We start from the raw sequence: 22736 nt of genomic DNA on the forward strand, positions 1-22736 counted from the left end.
CACCCCATGCCGGGAAGTGCGCACTGCCTCTACAGCATCCACAGCAGGGCAGAGAGTGCACGGTGGGGAGGGGGGGTTGTGCTATGTGTGGACAGCTGCACCAAGGCAAGTCCAAGCAGAGCCAAGGTGAATGATCGCATGCTGCGTCAGACACTCAGCTCCTCACTTGTTTTGGATGCTGTCCTCAAGCAGTATTCATAGTTGCAGGCAGTATACTGATGAAGCTTGTGAACTAGTTCGGTCACCAGGTGTTTTGTGTTCTGACTTTTCTGCCTCTTAGCTGACTCACAAATGTGTCTTGAGATAAGTAAAGATCTGCAGCCGCTGCAGCCTTTCTTTTTAAATCATCCTACACCTCTTTGACTGTATTGGAGGTGGAGCACTCAAATAGATTCATGCTGTAGGTGAGAAGACATCTCATGTTTCAGCAGATGGCTTGCAACATTAGACCAGTGCAGTCCAGCTTCATATAGCTGAAATCCTTAGACAGCAGTAAAAACAGTAAAATCTTTGCCATTATAGTTGTGTGTATGGTCTGTGAGGTTTAGAAAATTATTCACTCTGGGAATACTGACCTTTGCCTATTTATTTATAGTAACATAATGCTGTATATTGCTTAAGAGACCCATTGTTTTACTCCACTGTTAGCAACTCATTTTTGTAATATTTAATTTTTCAACCATGATGCTCTCTCTTTTGAGATAATTCTAGCTAACAGTTATGTACAAAAGCTATTAATCACACTTAGAAATGTATTGTCTTTGTATCTTTAAAAATATATCTCATTATTATTATAATGGATTGATTTCATTATCAATTATTCTCCGTACTACTTTCTTAGTTAATTGATTATTTGTTTAGTTTAAAAATGCCATAAAATAATTTTTTTAAATGCCTGACACAATTTCCAGAACTAAATATGACAAATTCAAATTCCTAAGTTTTGTCAAACTAATTGTCCAAAACTAAAATAGATTCTATTTACAAAGATATATATACAAAGAAAACCAGTAAATCCTCACACTGAAGAACGAGGAACACACGTTTAGCTTTTCTGTCGATCGGTTGATTAATCTTTTCAGCTCAACTTAAAAAATTACTGATATGTTGTTATGATGATTTCTATCCTAAACACCACAAATTGTTTAAACATAAAAAAAATTACAATATCGTAATTTGTGCATCTTGGCATCAATGTACAATAAAGTTTCTGCAGACAAGCAGCACTAGAACTGTAGTGGCTTGAGTTTATTCACTTTTACCTCATACCCTGTCATATGTACCACCAGCATGTGTTTAGTGTGTACTGTCAAAGTGCCTGGTGCTTTAGAGTAAGGAAAGGGTTTCATTTAGGAGCGGTGCACCACTGCAGGACAGAACCATGCGAATGGGACAGGATGTGTGGTGCAGTACGAGTATCCCCTCTGCTCCGATCGCTACTCATTTGTCAAGTTGTCTGCAGACTTGAATGGTGCATTGCTGCTAAAGCACAGAGAAAGAATCAGAGAGAGCTGCACACCTCAGGGGAGGGGTCCCAGGTGCACGAGAGGCTCAAAAAAAGCTACTTAGCACACACCAGAAGACATATTAGTATTATGTCTTACAAAAGCATTTTCTTATTGATGGACACTTGTATACCATTTTTATAATGATTACAAAGGAACATCATGGCTGGCATGTTCACACAGTCACATGAAGTTATTTTTGAGTTTGTTCCACTTGCAGTTTGTTGTTAGAAACTAAATAAACTGTCTACAGCTCATCATCAGTGAGGGCTGTAGGGAAGCAGGAATCATAGAACAAGGAGGAAAATGTTTAAATTGTCACAAGTTATTATTTTTATTTTAAATTTGGTACCCAGGTGCAAGAACAGAGCAAGAGCAATGTCATGAAGAGTAACAGGGCTTTAATGTGGAACAAGGCAACTAAACATGACAGGAGAGCACAGGTGCAGGTGCAGTGACAGACAGAAACAGGAGCTTGCCATAAAATACACACAGAAGCATAAACAAGATATTTCTCAGGCCAAAAACAATAGAGATCACTCTGTGAGCTAAACAAGAAACAAACTCAGGTTAAGCAAGGTAACGGTTCTTATAAAGCACATAACATAGGAGTGACACATAGAGATAAACAAGACAAGGAAGCCTATATTTCAATACATGGGCTTGACATAGAGTTGGGGGGGGAAATCCAGACAGGTAACAGAGTTTATTCTGGTTTTAATGCTTATTGTTTTTAATGCTGTTACTGTTTTTCCTTGCCTCTGTAAAGCACTTTGAATTGCCTTTGTGTGTGAAATGTGCTATATAAATAAAGTTGACTTGCCTTAACAGTGGCGAGGGTAAAAACTGTTTGTCTCCAGACTGGTAGACCTAGCAAAGTGTGCTTGGCTTGGAGCAGATTAGAAACCAGAACCAGAGGGATAACTAGAATCCAAACATGGATATGGAGCACATACAACATCACATTTCCAATGTGGTTTCCATCATCAGATTTTACTGTCAGACTTTAGTTTGGCTTGCTCAGACTCTGTTCTTGCATATGAGCAGCACTGAGGTGGTCTCTATACTGGGGTGTGTGGGGAAGCCATGTGAGGTGATTGCATTAATGGTACCATGGTTCTGCAGCAGACAGGCTGTGGGTCAGAGCCAGAGATAGAGCCAGGAAGTCAGCAGCTCCTTCATACTTTGATAAAGTGTAGGCCATCCTCAGGCCAAACAGGTCATCAGACATCATCCACAACACAGGTCAACCCTTTTCATGCATCACACCGTAGATAGGCAGATGGTGGATATAGGCCCTAATGCAGGTGAGCCTCCCTTGGCTGGAAAGTGTGTGTCCATTAGGTCAGTGGGGGGGCCTCATCCAGAATAGAAATAAACAGTCATAACACCTTCCTGGTTGGCAGAACAAAGTATGGTCAGAAATGAATTGATAACATCTACATTAAAACGATTTAAAAAAATATAGCTGGCTTGAAATTAGGTCATGAATACATTTCAAAAACTCACTCTAGGGATGTACCAATCCAATTTTTTGAGTTGTTGAATGTGTATCACAGTTAACGTAAAGGTATGCAATACTTCACAAACGAAAACTGGAGATGTGGTAGTAATGCAATGTAATAGAAAAGATGTATTGTATTACTTTGGGATCTTATAAATGAAACAAAAAACAAATTAGAGACATTATTGGACATCTACTGGACATGCATCCCTGAATCATCCTAATACATCAGTTAAGGAAACGTTCATTTTTTCACGCTACCTCTGAATATGTGCTCCTCCAGTTTAGGACTCTCTCATTAGGCAGCAGACTTCTCCATTTCTGAGTTCTTTATGTCAGATATGTCAGAAATCTCTTCACAGGCAGACACAGATATTAATGGGCCATTGTTGAGTATACATTAGCTATCTCTGTCCCAGTTTTGCTATACCTGTTTTTGATGGTAACAAATGGCACTAGTGAATGTAGGCCAGGAGTCAACACACATCTCCATGAGACATGAGCTGTTGTGGGGGATATGCAACACTCTTCTAAGATCCTGTAATGCAGAACAGTGCAGCAGGGGAAAAGACCAAAATAACAAGCCACTTCTGCAGATGAAAACAGTGGATTAAAAATACTGGACAGTATATTCAGTAGAATAAGGCTTCGACTAATATTCATGTTTTCTATTAAACACGAAGATGTTGTCTGTCTTACTAGTAGGGGTTTAATTTGCTTTTTACATGTATTTCAAACGTGCCACCCCTCTCTGAGTCTAGGTCCTAGCCTGGCAACCCCATCCAAAATTTTCTAGATCTGCCCCTGTTGATGACAAACAAATGTATTGATCTATTCTGTCTATTCTATCTTAAAATATTACATGCAGATGCTTGAAATGTATATTACAGGTGTATGAAGTCCTGATCAGAACTCCTGGGCTGCAGCCTCCCTTAGCTAATCTGTGCCTTATGCTTTACTACAGTACAGCTGTAGAGAGCAGACAATCTGCTGCTGCTGACACTGACAACTGACAAAGTCGCTGCTTATTCACCACAACAGAGCAACCAGCTGTCAAAAGTTCAGCTTCTCACCCTAATCTCCATCCATCATAGACTTCTTACTACTCTCTCTCTCATACTGAAGCAGAAATTGATGACTACTTGCACTTGTATTTTTCATATGGTGAGCTCTGCTTTTCAGAGCAGGATCTTTAATAGCACAGTGAGTAATGTGAGCGATTCTTTGATCAAATAGAAAAGTGGATGTCCAACACAGAGTCATGTCACTGACATAAAAAATAGCCTGACCACTTCACCTTTTGTGAACTTATAATGTTTCTACTTCTGCGTGCTGACAGTCATTGTTGTACGGCCACATCTGACCATTGTGTCGCTGACAGTGTGTCTGTTTCACTCCACTTGGCCTTTTGAGGAATCTGCTCTGCTTTACTAAATAAAGTACTGGTGCAGTGAGACTGACTAAACAAAGCAGAAGGATTTTGTGAAGTTAATTTATTGCTAGCCTCAAGTACATCCTTGTGAAGTCTAGTTTTCATCAACAATGTCAGGTTTCCCTCGAAATTATACCTTATAACTACAACCATCTAATCACCTATGTTCACTGAAATCCTTGTTTCCATCTTGTTCAATTTTCATAAATAAATTTTGCACTGCTGTAAACCCAAAAGGCAGAGAAAATCTTCACAGCACGACTTTTAAATCTAGTTTCAAAGTCTCTAGAATCAGCTGTCAGTCAAGGCAATTCTCTTCCTTGACTGAGGACTGTTGAGAATTCATCTGAACTGATGTGTAAACCAAGCAAGCTGCTGAGCCTGTGAATCAATGTGTCTATTATCTTTTCCAGACAAATCAATGAAGCCAAAGAATGGGCTGTGAATGGCAAAAAAAGACAAACTCATTAATCAGTGGTTAAACTCCACTCTATTATCTGCGTGTTTGACTCTCCATACTTTGCAGATAACATTTTTTCCCTCAGATTACAATATATCAGTTTGTTACATCACACCCCTGATAAGACATAAGCTGATGACCAGTTATGACACCAGGCACAAAAACTCTCAATTCTTTATTTAATTACTTCCTATCAAATTGTTAACAATAAGGCAGTTTTCACTGACCTTCATGTGATTCGTATACATGGGTGAGATCTTTATGCTGGTATCATTTATGAGCTTTTATACACATTTACATATTCTGCCCTTGGCTGGGAGAGTGCAGAACCAGAGGAGAGGAGGTGACAGTAGCCAGGTAAAGCACAGCAAGGTAATTTAATAGGACATGTAAAAGGCCCCCTCCTTATGGCTTATTCATCATAGGGGATGCCATTACTTAGAATGGCATGGACTGTCTGAGAGGGTGGGGTGGGGGCATTTTCCCTGGTGTTGTGAAGTACAGAGGAGAGGACAGATGCTGCAAGTCTCAGCAGACTAATGCAGCAGCAGCGCTGCATTCAAATCATGCACGAAAAGATGCTTTGCTCTCAGATGATGAATGACATATGGACAGCCTCAAGTAGCTCAAGTACTGGCATATTTTATAAGGGCAGAGGTACAAGCTAATTGGGGGAGAAAAGCCTTAAATTTAATACACAAACTATAAAATGATTACAGTGGGTAAGTGTCCACCTAGACTTGATGGATGCTGGGTTAATATGGGATTCATGCAGCTCCTGATTTTACACCAGAGGACGAAGGACCACAAGGCTCAACTGAAGACTCAGGCAACACAGAGTCATGACAAAGAGGAAAAAAGTGCCTCGCTCCTACAGTGAGAACCAGAGAGCGCTGCACTGCTGCTGCAGAGACCAGTTGAGGTGCTGATGCCTCAAACATGCAGAATTTATAATGAAGTCACCACTACCCACACAAAGCCTGTGCAGTGCACTGCAAATGTCATCAGGGGAAGCTTGGAACTGTACCACCGAGTGAATTGTTGTTAAGTAAAGACTTTGCAGAAAGAGAAGTTCAACCTTATTGGCTGACTAAATGATGGATGATCGCACTCTCACAGAGTTGTGCAACGCACAAAAGACAAACTTGGTTGGTCAAGATATTTCTATATTTTAGCGCACTGCAGAATAGAATATGGAGCAGTGCATCTTGGGTAATGAAAGATAGGTAACAGGGATTGCAGATTAAAGGCATTTTACTTCACTGTGCCCATGAGATCTGTGAAACTTTGAGTAAGGTTTGAGATGGCACCTTATTCATAGCGGCGTTCACGTAGTGATTGCATGATTATTGTTCATTTGTCCCAAAATGTGGTGACACTAATCCTGTGGTATACCTTGTGTGGTGTGCTTTGCTGACAGTCTTGGTTGAAATATTAATCCTAACTATTGCTTACCAATCTAATACATCAACCAGTTTTTAAAAACTGTATTATTAGATATTGCCAAACACCTTTTTATTTCCACTTAAAAGTGGTGACATGGTCTTGACACAGTGTCAGATTTTTGAATGAAGTGGTTTTATTTTACAATTCATATCTGGACAAAAGGGTTTTAGGATGGGGGGGTCACTAAGGAGGACAGGCATCAGAGGAGGACGGACTGAGGATGTGCAGACACACTGACCCTGGAGGTTGCATTCCCCTTTAAAAGTCCCATCCCACTCAGATACGCAGAGCTCATGTAGGATCTGCTGCGGCAGTGGGGGAACACTGCTGAGCTGTGCAGTTTATGCTGCCAGCAAGCGTGCAAAGAAGAGGAGGGGGAGCAAGCGCGTACAGGAGGAGGATGAGTGAGGGAGAGAGTGAGTGCAAACAATGTCATTCCGTTCAGGAGGCAATGCTGCAGTCAACTTTGTCGCGCCATGAAAGCACATCACCAGCAACCAAGAGGCTCAGAGTGAGTGCAGAGAAGTTCTCCCTGTTAGTGATGCGGACTCATCTGTAGGTATACATTTATTTCCTCTGTAGTCTCTTTTACCTTGTATGTTGGTTTCTTATATGTCTACCTCTTTGTAAAGGATAGCATACTTCTTAAATTAGCCTTGCAGGAGTTGATATGTTGGTGTGCATGCCTGCGATGTTGAAGCTCCTGGCTGATTCTGTCTCATCATTTAGCTTCCTCTGCACCAGCAATAACTAGGCAGCAGCCGGCCAGACAGCCAGTCATTTAGCAGTCTGGCTCTACTGCTCCCTCATCCATGTTTAACACATGGTACAGGCTGGAAATAGCAGCCGGCGTGTCAGATATCGGCTGTTTGAGAGGAGTAGCTCTTTGGACACAAGGGCAAAAAACTAACCTGGGTTCAAAGAGTTTCCTTCAATAGAGGAGACAGTTTTTAGAGTACAAATAGTCCAACATCTCCACTTTGCTCTGCTAGTTGTGGGTTTACTGTATATTTAATTGCATGCTGTGAATATGATGCTGGAAACTGGTAAAAAGGATCTGATGTATCAGTGGTCCTGCTGCTGCTGAAATGGGAATGTGGCTACAGTGGCCTGCATAGGACAGGGGAGCTGTGGTGCAGTCATGAAGTTGTGCTTTAGCAACTAGGGCTTTGCTGCCATCCTATTAAGTTCTCTTTGGAGAGTTTAGCACAAACACTGTGAAAGTGAGATCATTCAGCCACTGGTGTAGGCATTTTGAGAAGGTTGATTTGGCAAAAACAGAAATGAAAATGCCTCTCAGAGCAGAACCATTCTTACACTTCATATCATCACAGCACCAGTATCTGAGCAGCTCGCTGCTCTAGAAGTCAGTTTTGCTGTTTTTGTATTTTATGCTATAATGCAGTGTCTGCGCTCAACTCCAAGCCTTTTCAAAGGCCATGGAAAACTAGTTTGTGAGGGAAATACGTCATATAAAAGTGAGTCAGTATCCAAACGGGTCTGTCCACCATCCAGCCAGGCCAGTTCACCCACATACAGACTCAGTCACCTCCGAGTTCACTCCAGGTAACTGTGCTAAGACCTTGAAAACGCCGGCCCTGTGTCATAAGCTGCCTCTTTGTGAGGCACTCCAGAGCATCTCCCTGGCCTTTGGATTCCTCCACACCACAGGCAGGCCAGTGTGAGGGAGCACAGTGATAACAATCTATACTGAAGGTCCGCACCACATCCGGACCCTGACATCATCTCCAAACATCTGCAGTTCTCCTGCTCACACTTTCGCTGAGGGTGGGTGCTGCACTGCCGGCAAAAGGAAACTGCCACACTCACCTGATCTTCCTTGCACCTCACTTCTGCCCCCGCCCCTACTTTTTTCTTCCCTCCTCCTCCTTTCCAGTTTCTCTATACTGTAGTCTCTCTCTGAGGTGTAGTTGCACAGCACAGTGCCTCACCAGCATGCTTTGCACCTCTCTGATTCTGTGCCCCCCCAACTCACCCCTCCTCCCTCCTGAAAAAGTATGCAGCACATGCTTTCACCATCATCCTTGTGCAATTTGCCTGAATGAATATAGAGAGGAGAGAAAGCAAATGAGAGAGGAGAAAGCCCGTGAGCGAGCAACAGAACAGCAACCCTGCAGTGTCCTACAGCAGCTGTGCTCCTGCAGTGCTGGCCTCTAATAGCACTCATCCACACTCACACACACACACAGAAACATGGGGATCATTCTCTCTCATACATAGACAGTCCTTTACTCGCATGACATAGTGGTGGTAATGAGAGGGAAAGCAGCCCATCTCACTCTGGACCGGATGAAGCTGAGTTTAGATGCAGAGAAAGACAAAGAAACACATACACAAATGGCCACACTCTCCCATGGAGCTCCACAGGGAGGCGATGGTGAGATTAGCCAGTTGTCCCCCCCTCCCCTTCCACCCCACACCCCCGGTGGTGCATTGTCCCGTCCCAGCATTCCAGTTCCGATGATGTAATCAATGCAGCAAGCTTTGAACTTGCTGGGCCAGGGGTTCCTTCCCCCCTGACTGACACAGATGCAAGTGTTGGTTCTCAGCTGCGGCCTGTATCCCAGGTAGGAAGATGATAAAAAATAGTTTTTTGCGTTGACTTGGTTATTGAAGTGCAGAAAACAGCTTCCTGTGAGTGGTTAGCTCAGTGATTGTTCAAATTTTCCTCTTGTGAAAACAGTTCTTGCTTCCATAAATTAAGAACCAACTCAGGTGGTGAAACTACTGCTGGCACTTTGTCAGAACACTGCCGTGCTGTGTAGTGCTGCATCACCGATTCTAGTAAATTCAAGCAACTATATCTGCAGACAAATACAGTTTTACAGATTTGCTTTGACTCTCTGTTTGCTGTCATTGGGGAAAAGTCAAAACAGTGCTTTGAATCCTTTCTGGGTGCAACATCATAGTGACTTTGCTCTTTCATTGATAAGGTCATCAGTGCGTTGCAGTGGTGATCAGCACCAGTGATGTACAGTACGGTGCTTTAGAGATGCTCAGGCAGCCAGACTCAGGCCATATTGTAGCAGGTGAGTTTTGCTGAGCTGGTTCCTGCCACTGCACCCAGAATCTGCCTAGTGATCAACTTCCACTACAACAGTGATGAACTAGCATCACCCCTCCTCTAGTGTAAAAACTGGAAGAAAAAAAAAGGGCAGCCAGCACCAAAGCAGCTCTGCATAATTAGCACTCATGGATGATGGTGATGATTCTGCACATTTGATGCAGTTTAATGTGTCAGCAGCTAAACAGCATGCAATATGTTTATATTGTAGTGTTCCAGGAAAATGTGTTCCATATCATTGTCTATGCATTTCATAAGACGGTCACAAAACGGCTACACTTCATCATATAAGATGATCTTTCATCACATCTGATGATCTGATGAATCAGCAGCTTTCATTAGTATGCTGTGCTGGTGTTTGGTTACAGCTTCTATAAACTATTCATTCTGCTGTGTGAAAATTCAATAGGACTACTTTCTAATAAGCATGAATGAGTATTAAATAGTGTAGCTGAAATTAAAACATTTAGCTGTCATCAGTAAAAATGGAAGCATTAGTATTAGCCAGGAAAAACAGACAACACTGTGAACTGCTTCCACCATCTGGGAACAGAGGATGGAGAGAAAAAAGAAGTCACCGCCTGCAGGCAAACTGGATTTCCTTATGATCTATGACATAACAAAGATAACCTGACATGTCACTTTTTTCACACTTTTTCAGTCAATTGCTGTCATCCCTCACATCACTAAAGTAATCTACATAACTGTCAAACAGAGAATCAAAGTTCATGTAAATCCTTTGTTTGCTGAGAGTGTTCAAAAGTGAAAGCTGTGTATTTACTGAAGCAGGCTGAGTCATGCTGGGTCTTTTCTGGGTTTCCCCCCTCTCTGATCCTCTGCTCCTCCCCCTCTGGTCTAGGAGCAGGCTCATACACACAGTCCGGCTGTCGGTGGTGTGTTGGAACATGCCTTGACTTGTTGTGCTGCCTTGGTGAAGCAGAGAGAGAAAGCGAGAAAGCCCCACACACAAAAGGAGGGACAGAGAGAGAGGAGGGTCATGGTCAGCAGCTTACCAGTGTGAAGTGACCCACACATTGCGAGAGGCCTGCAGCACCTACAGACAGACTCCTGCTGCACTCACTGGAGACAAGCGTGAATGGAGGAGCTCCACTGCTGCCTGGCTGCTTGGTGAGTGTGAAGACTGTGTGTGAATAAAAGTCTGGCATAACATTGCAAAGCTTCTGTGAATGTCTGGTTTAATTGTTCTTGCAACGAGGAGCACAGCAGTAAAACTTCACTGAATCAAATAGTGCAAAAACAAGGCCTTCAGATCAGCTTAATAAGGCTTGTGAGTTGATTGAAGTAGATGTTCATTTGAAGTGTACAGCTCACAGCATTGTGAAAGCGTCCACACCAAGGTTTGATGCTAACATGATGCCATGGTAATGATACAAAAGATTACTGACTGCAGAGAAGTGGGATACACCCAATTTCACAGCAGCACAGTAACCTCTGCGCAGACAAAACGCCACCATTGACCCTTTCACAAGCCCACTGGCACTTGACGATCATTGTCAGACCAGAGCCTGATCCCCACAGAGAGGTAAAGCTGCTTTTGATATTGTTTTCTCCTCCGTTCAGGAGACCCGGCATGCTGCCTCTACTTCCTGAGAAGCCAAGACGAGTGACAGATAAAGAGTTCCTCATTTGTCACAGCTGATTTATATGTGGTTAAATACAGGAAGGAGATAGAGCTGATCAGAGTCCCTGCTTGTGTGACAGAAAATTCAAACAAGTTATTAGATTACACACACTACACATAGAAAATCAGACAAATACAGCCTTAACTGCACCAGACTGTCCGTTCATCGTAGCATGTTCCTGATTAGCTCTACAGTAAAAGCTCGTATGGGCCTGTCAAAATACAAATACATTAATCACTCCAGTGACTCCAGTGATAATCATTTAGTGGCCACCAGACTATGATTTGTGTATTCTACCTGTGTGTAAGCAGATAGTTACTGAGGCAACTCTGTTTCTTGTAACCAGGGGTAGTGTGCACTGTGTGTCAGAGTCACAACCACTGAATTATTAACAGCTTGACTGCAGTTTGACATACGGGGGTGATAGGTGAATACTGGTGAAACCGATTCAGACCTCAAAAATGTTTTTAAAAGTGAAAAAGAAAAAGAAATAAAACCATTGCTTGGGTTTTATTACTTCTAATTGTTTTCTAACAGCTTAAAAAGCATCCAGTTGTAGTTCTGACTTGTTTATTTGAATTGAAAAATCTAAAAATCAAAATCAATATACATACTTGTGCTACATAAACCTAATGAGAGGCTAAGCTCCAGCTCCAGGCATGCCATCAGTGTGTGTGTGTGTGTGTGTGTGTGTGTGTGTGCACCGAGTGTATCATTGTTCAGAAACATGGCTCTACAGTAAATACAAATGTCACTGTGAGCCATAAGATGATTATGTCTGTGGACCGGGACTGGAGCAGGGAAGCATGACTGTTTGAGCGCTGTTAGCTGACACTGGAACAACTAAGACATGCACGTACACAGGGGTCGGTGATGTTGGGTAGCTGGGTGAGTTGCATTGTTTACCATCTGACACCTGACAACAGAAGGTTCCAGCACATGCAGGAAGTGTAGGTGGGTGTAGGTTTGGTGTGTATCTGTATGTGTCTGTGCTTTGGTGATATGATGGGAATTTAGATTTTTGCTGGGGGAAACTGCTGCCTGTAGGTTAAACATGTCCCATGAGTCGTTAAACAAATGCCACTCTGTAACAAACACTGTGTATTGTGTATACTCTAATTAATCTGGATGAAAAATGTGAAAGTTAGCTACTGCAGAGTATGCATACGCTGTACGTGGTTTTGACTAGAGACTAAATTAAAGGGTCTTTGACACTGGTACCAGTAAGATGCCTGCTCAGTACTGTTACTAAAATGATACTTTTTTGCTTTGCTCTCTTGCTAGTCATGTATCATCTAACAAAGAAAAACCAACCTTTTAAAATCCATTAGTGTCCAATAAAAACAAGAGCTTTGGCTAATAAAATAATGGAAATGTATAAATAATTTAAAAACCAAAACTGATGTATAATTTAAATGAAGAAAAAAGGCTATATTAGCTCAAAGACGAGGTAAAGAATAGTTGGTACCGTTTTTGGTATCAAACAAAGTAAACTGTACCTGTCACCAAAGATTATTTATTCAGAATCTCTCAAGTATAACTTCAGCTATCAAATACACAATAGCAATAGCATTCGTATATATGTACAGCACTTTTTAAAAACAGGCACTACAAAGTTACAATAACAAAATGCAAGACTGAAATTATATAGCATAACACATCCGGACAACAGAACACACAACAAACATTAAGACTAACCCAGCATATACAAGACTACACATAGCACTGTCAGAGAGGGCAGGTCATATAATGATCACTAGAAGGAGAAAACACCATAAGATAAGTCCCACAGCGCACAAAATTGCTTTGTGTCAAAAGCCATAGAAAATAAATGAGTTTTCAGACACGTTTGAAAAACTATAGTATGCTGTAAATAGGTGACTATTTGATTTGTCGATCAACAGAAAACTAATTAGCAACTATTGTGATGATCAGTTCATTGTTAAAGTCATTTCCCGAGCAGAAATATCAAACACCTCCTACAGAAGTTCCAGCCTTTCACTTGTGAGGATTTTCCTTTTGTATTACATAAACAAAAGCAATTCTTTTATTTGGTTTTGGACTGTTGGTGGAACAAAATGAGACATGTGAAGATGTCGAAATACCATTTTCATTATTTTCTGAGATTTTAGGCCAGACAGTTAATTAGAAAATAACTGACAGAACCCTGGCTAATAAAAATAACAGTTTGCACCAGTGATCAGGTTGTTTCATCTGGATTTCTCATTAGTTCTCACTCATATTTATGCCAGTAATAACACTTTATTCATCACACTTGGTGATAAATATTGCCTGTTTTTAGGACATATGTAAGTAATCCAATGCAAGCTCCTGTTATATGCATAGCTATATCACATTAGTGTAAGCAAAGAGTAGTGTGTAAATGAAAGTGTATTTAATCTGGAAAATCAGAAAATATGTTCTTCTGTGTCTCCTGCTAAAATAACTGGTGCAACATTCATCCAGACCTCACACTAATGAGCACACTTTTCTCACAACCCTTTTTTGTTTGGCCAATAATACAGAATTAGGAAGACAAAATCTGTCAGTGACGCTGAATCCAGCCCGAGGCCTGTGGACAGGTTTGAGGGTGGAGGCTCGCTGCTGCTCTTACCGCTGCTGTTTTCTGTGTGAAACAGCATTTAGCAAACTGGGTGTTGTTTTCTCTGGCATTACTCAGTCATTTATTAGAGATGACATCAAACCCTGAGCAGGAAGGAGCTTCTGTTATCATGTGCTCTGTGAACAAAGACACAGAGCAGGTCAAGAGGAGTCACTTATCACTTATATCTCACTTGTATTTCAAGCCTTTCTTTGACATCAGTTAAGGTCAAAATGCTCCAACCACCAACCAAGTGAGGAATTTCCAGTAAAAAATGTGTCATAAAATACATACAAGTAGATATGGAGGGCTACAAATACCCTTGCTGCAGAATTCAACAGTAAACCATTCAACCATATGTTTTCCAAGTCTTCCTCCTGACATCTATCCATCTCCTTCATAATTCCTTCTCTTCCCCTATTTGCCGGTGACTGCAGATCACTCTCTAGTATCCCTGCTGCCCTGTCAGCGAAGCAGAGTCCACAGAGAGAGGACAACATGGAATGGTCAGCTGGCCCAAAATAGCACTGCAGTGAGCAAAAGCAACTGACAGCAAGGGGATTTCAGTTGTTGTCCCTTAGGTACACAAACACACAGGGACTCGGATTATATGGCACTCATGGACAGACACACACACATAAACAGATGAGAGCTAAATCGAACTGAGCTTTTTGTTGCAAAATCATGAGTCATGGCAAGTCTATTCTTAGTTTGGGGGTGTTTGTGTTTGCTTAAGTTGTGTGCACTTAAAGTGATGCTGCATAAAAGGCTAGAAGAGTATCAAAAATCTGTTTGGGAACAAGCTTCGGGTCACTTTGGGCAACAGAGCGTACACTCATCAATGCATCATAGTTATATAAAACCGAGGAAGGCAGCTTTCTAACATTTACCTTTACATGGAGATTTATCTGGTCAGGTTAAGTTTCCATAAAACAACTGTTACTCAACTGTTATTTCTTACTTCTCTCATAGAGCTCCCAGCTGTTGGCGTAGGACCACACCACCCCCATGGGCTTTTAGTGTGAGACTGTTGCCTTCCAACAACCACCACCAAAGAGCTGGGCATGAAAAGCGAGAGTGTCCGTAGTGATGAACCCACATGGCAAATATCAGTCAGGATCCTGCTGGGGGTGAGGCAGGCAGAGGGACGGCCGGTCGGATGGAAGCGGCTGCTGTGGGTGTTTCTCTGGCAGTGTCTTAGCTGGTTGTTGTGAGGAGTGAGAACGAAGCAATCAGCAAGTATACTGCCGCAGAAATTCTTCGCAATAAGAGGCCCCGGAATCAGATCCGTAACGAGGAGAACAAGGAGAGGGAGGAAAAACTTGAATCAGCAAACAAGGATCCTGCTGCTACTGTAGGTTTTCATGTGTGCTGACACTGTAGAAATTAACCAGAGCTGAGGACCTGATACAGAGTTAATTGAGGATAGATCAACTGAGAGCATGGCTTTTCTGTTTACTACCTCTACAATATTTACAATTGGATCAGAGCATCAAACTTCTACACTGTATATTGTTCCTTTAAGATCCTCTGCTGCCATCTTGTGACGGAAAACAACCTCCCTGCATGCGTTTGTTCAACAAACACTGCAGCACTGTGTAAAACTGACATTATATATTGTTTTTCTTCAGATAGCCTAAAATCTCTTTCATTAGCAAAATATGGCTTGGTTTGCTATGACTTCAGATTCTTCATTTTTCAGTTGCAAATGCATGTTGTCTTTGTTTGCACATTTTGTTTAGTTAATGAATTTAGGGTATTTTCTCCAGCTGCTAATAATAATGAATGGTCAATACCTAATTTATCTGTTGCAGCCTATAATTTCTTCATGTCATAAATTAGAACTATGGGGGGAAAGTAAATAAAAGTTACATAAAGAAGCATTTATTACTTTTCCTTATTTGTTCTCACAGTATGGAAAACTGTATAAACTACTTTGCATTGTGTAAAAGCACTCTGAGAAGCTTTAAAAACTGATGCTTCCATGCAAACATAGTAGACCTAATGAGTGCAGATGAGCCAGAATGGCCTGGATGTCATGTGAACACTAGTTTAGGTCTTCACAGACACATAGCAAACATAGAAACAGTTGAATGTTTGGTGTGCCCCGACTCTGTTTCTGACTACAAAATCACAAAATATAACATTTCATCTAATTCTTCTGTACTGTAAAACTGTTCGTTGGTCACGTGTGATAAATGCAGTTGTGTTTGCTGCAGTGTGCAGGTACAACCGTGCCACTGCATTGCTGCAAACACAACAAGGGGCTGCAGTTTTTCTGGGCTGCAGCAATGCAGAAGCAGTAAAATCCTGCTCTTACACAAGGTCACTGATTTATGGCTTCAAATCTGCCCACTCCTCACCTCTCTGGGAAACCTCAATTACAAGGCCACCAGATTTCACAGCTGCTTGAGACAAAGCGCAGCAGGTAAACTCATTGCTCAAAAATGACACAAATGCTACTTTATTACTAGCAGCTTGGGAGCCCAGTGAACTGTGTGACAGCAAGGAAATTTATTTAGAGGGAAAAGGCAACCATAACCTGAAAACTTTAATTAAATGTGTTTTCTATTTAAAAATTCCTTTGTTAGCTCAGAATGCTGAGACGGACCCTGTTCACTGAGGGTGACCATCTCAGTCCTACAGTGGGTAATACAGTATGCCGCTGTGAACGGCTTTTTCAAAATCAAACTATGTGCTATTGTTTCATCTGTACAGCTGGGGAATATATGTTCTGTGGAAGACCGTAATGTTGACAATACAATAAGTTAGTTAGTGCTAAAATGATTAGGTAATTGCCAGGGCTCCCTGGAAAAAGAGGTTGCTAAATTAAATACATTTTTTTAAAAACGGATTCTTCAATGAACAAAAAAATGAATTGACAGCAATTTTGATAATCTAATAGTGACAGACATTTAGTGAAAAAAGACAATCACTCACTAACTCCAGGTCTTCATTCTGCCACATTTCTTTTTTATATCCAGTAATTGTGAATTTAATACCATGAGATTCTGGAGTATTGGTTGAATAAAACAAGCAGAACTTGGGTCCTGAAAAATATTAATGGGCATTTTCCCCACACATTTGCAAGATTTTATTGAACAACACTTTGTTCAATGAATAAAAATATAAAATTAAATAATGAAAATATTTGTTAGTTGCAGTATCAATGGACTAATAATGTAGTACTGATTTATGTACATAATAATCTCTTTCCTGTTGAAAGCCCACAATTCTGTTGTTAGGATTTTCCTGAACAGAGTATTATTACAATATTTTACTGATCCTTGTGTCTCTATAGTGGTTTCCACTTGTCTTTAGATATCTTTTTGAAATTTTATTAGCTCTGGGCCTTGTGCAAATATGCACTGAAGTTATTCTTTTGGCATTTTACTATCTTAGCTTACAGTGATGATATTTTAAAATATTAGATGTAGTATTCCATAAGAAACTTATTCGATCTGAATATTGCTCAATGTTTTAAATGCTTCAAATGACAGGAAGCATGGTAGTATAATTTATGAAGCAATAGCCGCACACGCGCGTGAACATACAGTAAGCAGACGCGCGTGAGTTTGCCCGTTACCAGCTGACTAACTTCTGCTCTGGGTTCGCGTTCGTGAGAAGCGAAAGGGAAGCGGTTAAATCCTGGAAGAAAAGTTTAGTCTGGTTCCCTTAAAAGCAATGGAGGAAGTTTTTAGTAAGTCATGCGGCTCCACGGGCTTGACTCGGTGTTTTAAATGTCATTTGGCTTTCGGGGATAATAACGCGAAGAGGTAATATCTAAAACGAACAACATGATGGACTAGTCTGCTGGTCGGAAGCCTTTTTGCAAACACTGTAGCGCGTTTGAGCCGTATCCACGATCATCTGTGGCTCATAGCCGCACTAAACGATGGCAGACGGAAATCACACAGTTGTTTACTTGTCTGAACAGGTGGTCGTGCTGTTTTCGTGCGCGCTGTCGTTCCTGGGCTCTTCTCTGATTATCCTCACTTACATTATTTGGCCAGACTTGAGGACGACCCCGCGGAAGCTGCTGGTCTACCTCTCGGTGTCAGACTGGCTGTCCGCCGTCTCCTACGCCTTTGGGGTTTGGAAAGTTTTCCACGCCGACTCGCCGGACTGCGTCGCCCAAGGAGCGATATCCACTTTTGCCAACACCAGCTCTTTTTTCTGGACCGTGGCCATTGCCGTTTACTTGTATGTTTTTATCGTGAGGTCCAGCCAAAGAGTCGCTGACAGCCTGGTTTTGAGTTTCCACCTTGTCAGGTAAGTAGTTGAACTCCTACTTGTTGTTTCTGCTAAGCTATAGTCAGTTGGCCAAGTCTGGGCTAACGGTTAAGTAAAGTTTATGTAGGCTAGCTACATCTTAACCTTTTTAAACAGCTTCATTAACCTGGAAAACGGCGTACATGAGCTTAATGAGCTTCAGTTTAATGTTTGCGTTACGTTGAAGTTTGCTCAAAGACTAATACTAATAATATAAAAATAGCTCATTTAAATACAGCCTCAATAAGCTATTTTCCGTTATCTGTTCAGAATTTACAATAAAAAGAGCCTAAACCACACTGCAGGAGCTGGGTTCAGCTTGGTTTGTGCGTGAAAGCGGTTAAGTGTGCTAGTAGACAAAAGTAAAACATTTAAGACTACAAAGTTAGGCAAACAGGCTACTGCAGCAAAGAGCTAGGTTTCCATGGTAACACTCTTAGGAGGGCATTAAAAGGCATCAGCTGAATCCAAGACTTTATGTTCAGGCTTCACAGAAAATGGTCTATTCCAGGAATAACTGACTTTCCCCATGTGTCCATAAAGCAACTAATGCCCACATGGAATTGCTATATGGGTGGATGGACCGGGAGCAGACCCAGGGGCCCAAGGGGACGGTCAGTGGGCCCCAAGACCAGAGAACTGTGATGGGGGTGTTAACCTTTCCACTGGAAGGCATGGAATCAAATGAAAAGTTATTTAAAAAAAACAAACAAAAGAGAAAAAAAAATAGAAGCAAAACAAGTACAAAGATATTCAAAACCACTAAAGAGACATGCAAAGCGACTAAAAAGAGATGCAGAGCAACAAAACAAAAGACAAAATTAGTAAGAATAGGTGCTACATGACTATAAAAAGATGCAAAATCAGTAAAAGCTAACACAAAATGGCTGAAACCAGATGCAAAATAACTATAAAGGGACATAACCACAGAAAGACAAACTGACTACAAATCATGTGGTTGCTCAGTCTGTGAGTCTTGCTCCTTGAAGTGTAGGAAACATAGGGGACTTTTACATGTCAGACAACGATACATACAATCCAGACTCTCCAAGGTCCCCACCACAGCATTTTAGAGATAAAGTAAAATTCCACTCTGGTCAAATATGACAAAATGACCTCAGCTGTATAAACTAGGCGTGAATAGTCCTGTTAGATGAGCTGTGTTTGTTAAATAATCTAAACTTGGTTTTAATTAAGGAAAAAAAAATTCATATGTACAACTTCTTTCAACAACAAAGCAATTCAAAGAACATTGCATTGTATAGTAAAAAGGGCATTGAGACCAGATATAAAGGAAACATAGGGCAATAAAACAAAAAACTAATAGTATTTTAAAAGGGTGAAATAAAAGAGATGGTAAAATTAAAATTGAATGCTCTGGAATAAACAGGAGAATGAAAATTAGTGCAATGCAAAATATAAATGACTAGTCTCCAATGAAATGTAGTGGCAAACACACATTAGTCCATGTAAACTGCACTCTACTCTCTCATTTTGAGTCAAGCTTTTCTCATCTAGTTTAATCTTTCTGGACTGCACCCCTGCTTACAGTTAATATGATTATACATACATTTTTATGTTGTTTTTCCTTAGGTGGTGGGAGGGGCAGATTTATGGGCTGTGTTTTGACAACACACTAGAAAAACTAGAATAATAGCAAAAGGGCTGCAGGTAGCAGAGAGCCATGGCACCATGTCCTGTCTCATTTTCATTTGGTTTATCACACAGTGTGTGAAATCTTCAGTAATGCACATTTAAAAGTAGGGAGGTGACCTTTGAGGCAGTTACGGTCAATCCTCTAAACCCTGTTTTGTCTAGCTGGGGTGTTCCTCTGGTCATCACTGTTACAGCTGTGTGCCTCAACAAGATTGGCTATGATGCATCAGAGGTGTCGGTGGGCTGGTGCTGGGTCAGGATCGACGCTCCTGACAAGGTCCTGTGGATGCTGCTGACTGGAAAGATTTGGGAGTTCCTGGCCTATATCACTCTCCCTGTCCTCTACATCCTGATCAAGAGACACATCCACAAAGCTGTGAGGAACAAACCATTTTCTACCTCTAAGTTATTTTATGTAACTGCAGAGTACATTCACTGCAAATTAATACATATATTATACAGTACACGAAGTTAAAACTAAACAGCACTTGGAGCAAACATCCACCAGCCATAGCTACACATTCCTTTTGGATTGTTAAATGTCAAGTAGCTGTAGTACTAAAACAATTCTCTGGTTCCCACAAAAATCTAAGTTGTTAATTGACCCATGGCCTCTCAATGGTATTTATGGCTATTGATGTGTTTTTGAAGATATCAAGCAAACAAAGAGAACATTAAAACACACATCAGTAACTCAGCCTCCTTGGCAGTGGCAGTTATTTGTTGTCATTTTCCTCTCCCTCAGCAACATGTCTGCCTCAGACAGTATCCATGTTGTGAAAAAAATGATCTGCTATTTTTATTTTCTATTTTTCTGTTTCAGACTTTAAATGTTAGATTTTTTTCCTACTATTATAAAATCCGGTCTTACCCTGTGTCCTCTGTCTGACACAGCATGCCGCCCTGTCGGAGTACCGTCCCATTTTGGCCAACAGGCCTTTGTCCCACTCTTCCTCCTTCATGGCTGATGTGAAGCTAACGCTCATTCCCATCATCTTCATCATCCTGCGCATTTGGAGCACAGTGCGCTTCATACTGCTGCTAGCCAACTCTCCAGCCAGACAGAACCCAGTGCTGGTCACTCTGCATGTGAGTGTGGATAAAGTTTCTTTTCCACCAATAATGTCCAAGTTAGAGGATGTCTACTAATCCAGTTTTTACTTTACACTTTACCTCTCCTCTTGATACTGGTTCTTCTTCTAGATTTTATTTGTTTATGAGTCATCTTGTGTGTGTGACAACACACCAGTGTGGATGTACGTGTGCTATCATTAGTTTATGTGCTGCTAAACTTGTGATGTGTGTTTGCATACTGTCACACCTGTGAATCATCACATATTCATCATGAAAAGTTCCTGTTAACTGATATTTTTGAACATATAAAAGTAGCACAGAAACTCTTCAAAATGTATAAATGGATCCTCTAAATATAAATATATGATAAAACCTTTATGATATAATGGCTTCCCAGACAGTTCATTACATTTTGTTCAACTGTAATAATCTAGTACTGTTCAACTCCCCTTAAAGGCTTTTGTTGTGACCCAACAGGGCATTGGCAACACCTCTCAGGGAGCAGCCAACTGCATCATGTTTGTGTTGTTTACTCAGCCAATTCGCACACGCCTCTCCGACGCGCTCTGCTGCTGCTCCAAGTGTCGAGCAGAGGTGCAGCGCTCGCATGACCCCTCTCACAGGCTGCTGCCAGGAGAGGACGCCTTGACACAGAGAGAAGACGACAGCACCGGCCGGACCCGGGATGACACATGATACTTGACTTTGTGGATCAGAAGATGGTGAAACACAAAGGCAGTGGTGGACGGTCTCTACTTCACACTGAACCTCACTGGAGCAAGTGCCGGCAGAGAGGGTTGGAGAGGCTGCAGGTGCATGCACATCTGTGTCACAGGCACAGTCACACATCTGCACTTTGGGTGATTAAGATTAGGCTGCCTTACTATAAACTGGCATTGGGTGGAGTATTTTGAATGATGACAAACTGTACATGTACAGTACATCATTTTTGGTTTGTATGGGTTTGCTGTACATCAATCTTTAAAGTGCCATTTGTTCTTTGTACATTTTCTGTTTGCAGTTATGAAAAGTGGTACACTCTGCAGGATGGCTTAACTTTATTTATGATATACTCTATGGGCTCACAGTTTATGAGTGTAAAGTTAAAGAATAAGGTGAGTCCGTTGATATATTAATAGTATTTTCAGCAATCTCCATACGGAGTCTAAAACCAACAGTGAATTACTTCTGTTCACATATAATGTCTGTCAGTCTGTGTGATATATCTCTGTCAGTGTTCAAAAATGATTAAAAACACATTATGGAAACACACCGCTGCACTGGGTGACATTTTCATGAAATCTCAGACCCGAATATGTTGCCCCAAAGTTTCTGAGCGGCCAGAGTTTCCTGAGTTTAATACAAGTCAGAATTAGCTGCGCATGTGTGAGATCTTTCTCCAGCTCTCTGCTACATTTACATTCCGCTAGCTGGTCATGTTCAGGTCTGGGGTTTGCTGATGAAGAAATACGCTCACCGGCCCCTTTATTAGTCACACTGTACAGGTGTATGCACTTCAGTGCAACACTTCCACCTCAACATCTGTGTTTATGAAGCTCAAAATGTTTAGGTTTTTGGTGAAAGTGTCCTGCCTCTATAAATTAGTTAAAGATAGTGTTTGTATTGGACTACATTATATTTAGAGGTGTTCCTAATATTCTGAGCTTCTCATGATTGACACCTCTGAATATACCTGTACAGGTGTACCTAATAAAGTTGCCAGTGAAGCGCTATGTTCGACTAATGTGTTTTTAATCATTTCAAACAGCAGCAGAGGTATGTGGCACAAATAAATAAACTGATCCAGGACTGACACACTGACAGACATTAACTGTGAGTAGAGGCAATTCATTGCAAGTTTTAGTGTCTGTACGGGGAATGTTGTAAATACCGTTAATTTAGAAAACGACTGGCTTTATCCTTTAATATTGAGTATTCAACTCTTGTATTTATGGGAGAAATGGTTAAATTTAAGTCTGAAATGAAGTAAAGTTTAAAAAAAAAAACTTTATAGTATTTTTACTTGGGGAGATAAATGTACTGTAAATTAGTTGAAA

General features: G+C 41.2%; 1 protein-coding gene and 2 long non-coding RNA genes across 5 annotated transcripts; 2 read left to right on the top strand and 1 right to left on the bottom strand.

The window, feature by feature from the left end:
* Positions 1–6642: 6642 nt before the first annotated feature.
* LOC109971520 (uncharacterized) lies at positions 6643–14726 on the top strand. Of its 2 annotated transcripts, none has more exons than XR_002276559.1 (3): positions 6643–6906; positions 10292–10560; positions 14650–14726. It is a non-coding gene; the product is annotated as an uncharacterized LOC109971520 (long non-coding RNA). The 2 variants fall into 2 exon arrangements; XR_002276560.1 differs by having other exon boundaries at positions 6643–6902.
* LOC109971513 (uncharacterized) lies at positions 12602–17755 on the bottom strand. Of its 2 annotated transcripts, none has more exons than XR_002276557.1 (3): positions 17678–17755; positions 14639–14935; positions 12602–13814 (listed from the first exon to the last, which is right to left on the bottom strand). It is a non-coding gene; the product is annotated as an uncharacterized LOC109971513 (long non-coding RNA). The 2 variants fall into 2 exon arrangements; XR_002276558.1 differs by having other exon boundaries at positions 14626–14935.
* gpr157 (G protein-coupled receptor 157) lies at positions 16856–21870 on the top strand. The gene is made up of 4 exons (XM_020619804.1): positions 16856–17949; positions 19768–19981; positions 20500–20694; positions 21157–21870. The coding sequence occupies exons 1-4, from the start codon at positions 17573–17575 to the stop codon at positions 21373–21375; spliced, it is 1005 nt and encodes a 334-aa protein (XP_020475460.1). The 5' UTR covers positions 16856–17572; the 3' UTR covers positions 21376–21870.
* Positions 21871–22736: the final 866 nt, after the last annotated feature.

The sequence above is a fragment of the Monopterus albus genome, unplaced genomic scaffold, assembly GCF_001952655.1.
Source record: "Monopterus albus unplaced genomic scaffold, M_albus_1.0 scaffold6.1, whole genome shotgun sequence".
In the NCBI taxonomy this organism is placed as follows: Eukaryota; Metazoa; Chordata; class Actinopteri; order Synbranchiformes; family Synbranchidae; genus Monopterus; species Monopterus albus.

Bases quoted from the DNA above. Each gene is read 5' to 3' on its own strand.
- gpr157 (XM_020619804.1), top strand. From the start codon at position 17,573: ATGGCAGACGGAAATCACACAGTTGTTTACTTGTCTGAACAGGTGGTC. The intron at 17,950-19,767 runs GTAAGTAGTTGA...TGTTTTGTCTAG, and splicing joins TTGAGTTTCCACCTTGTCAG to CTGGGGTGTTCCTCTGGTCA. The intron at 19,982-20,499 runs GTGAGGAACAAA...TGTCTGACACAG, and splicing joins AGAGACACATCCACAAAGCT to CATGCCGCCCTGTCGGAGTA.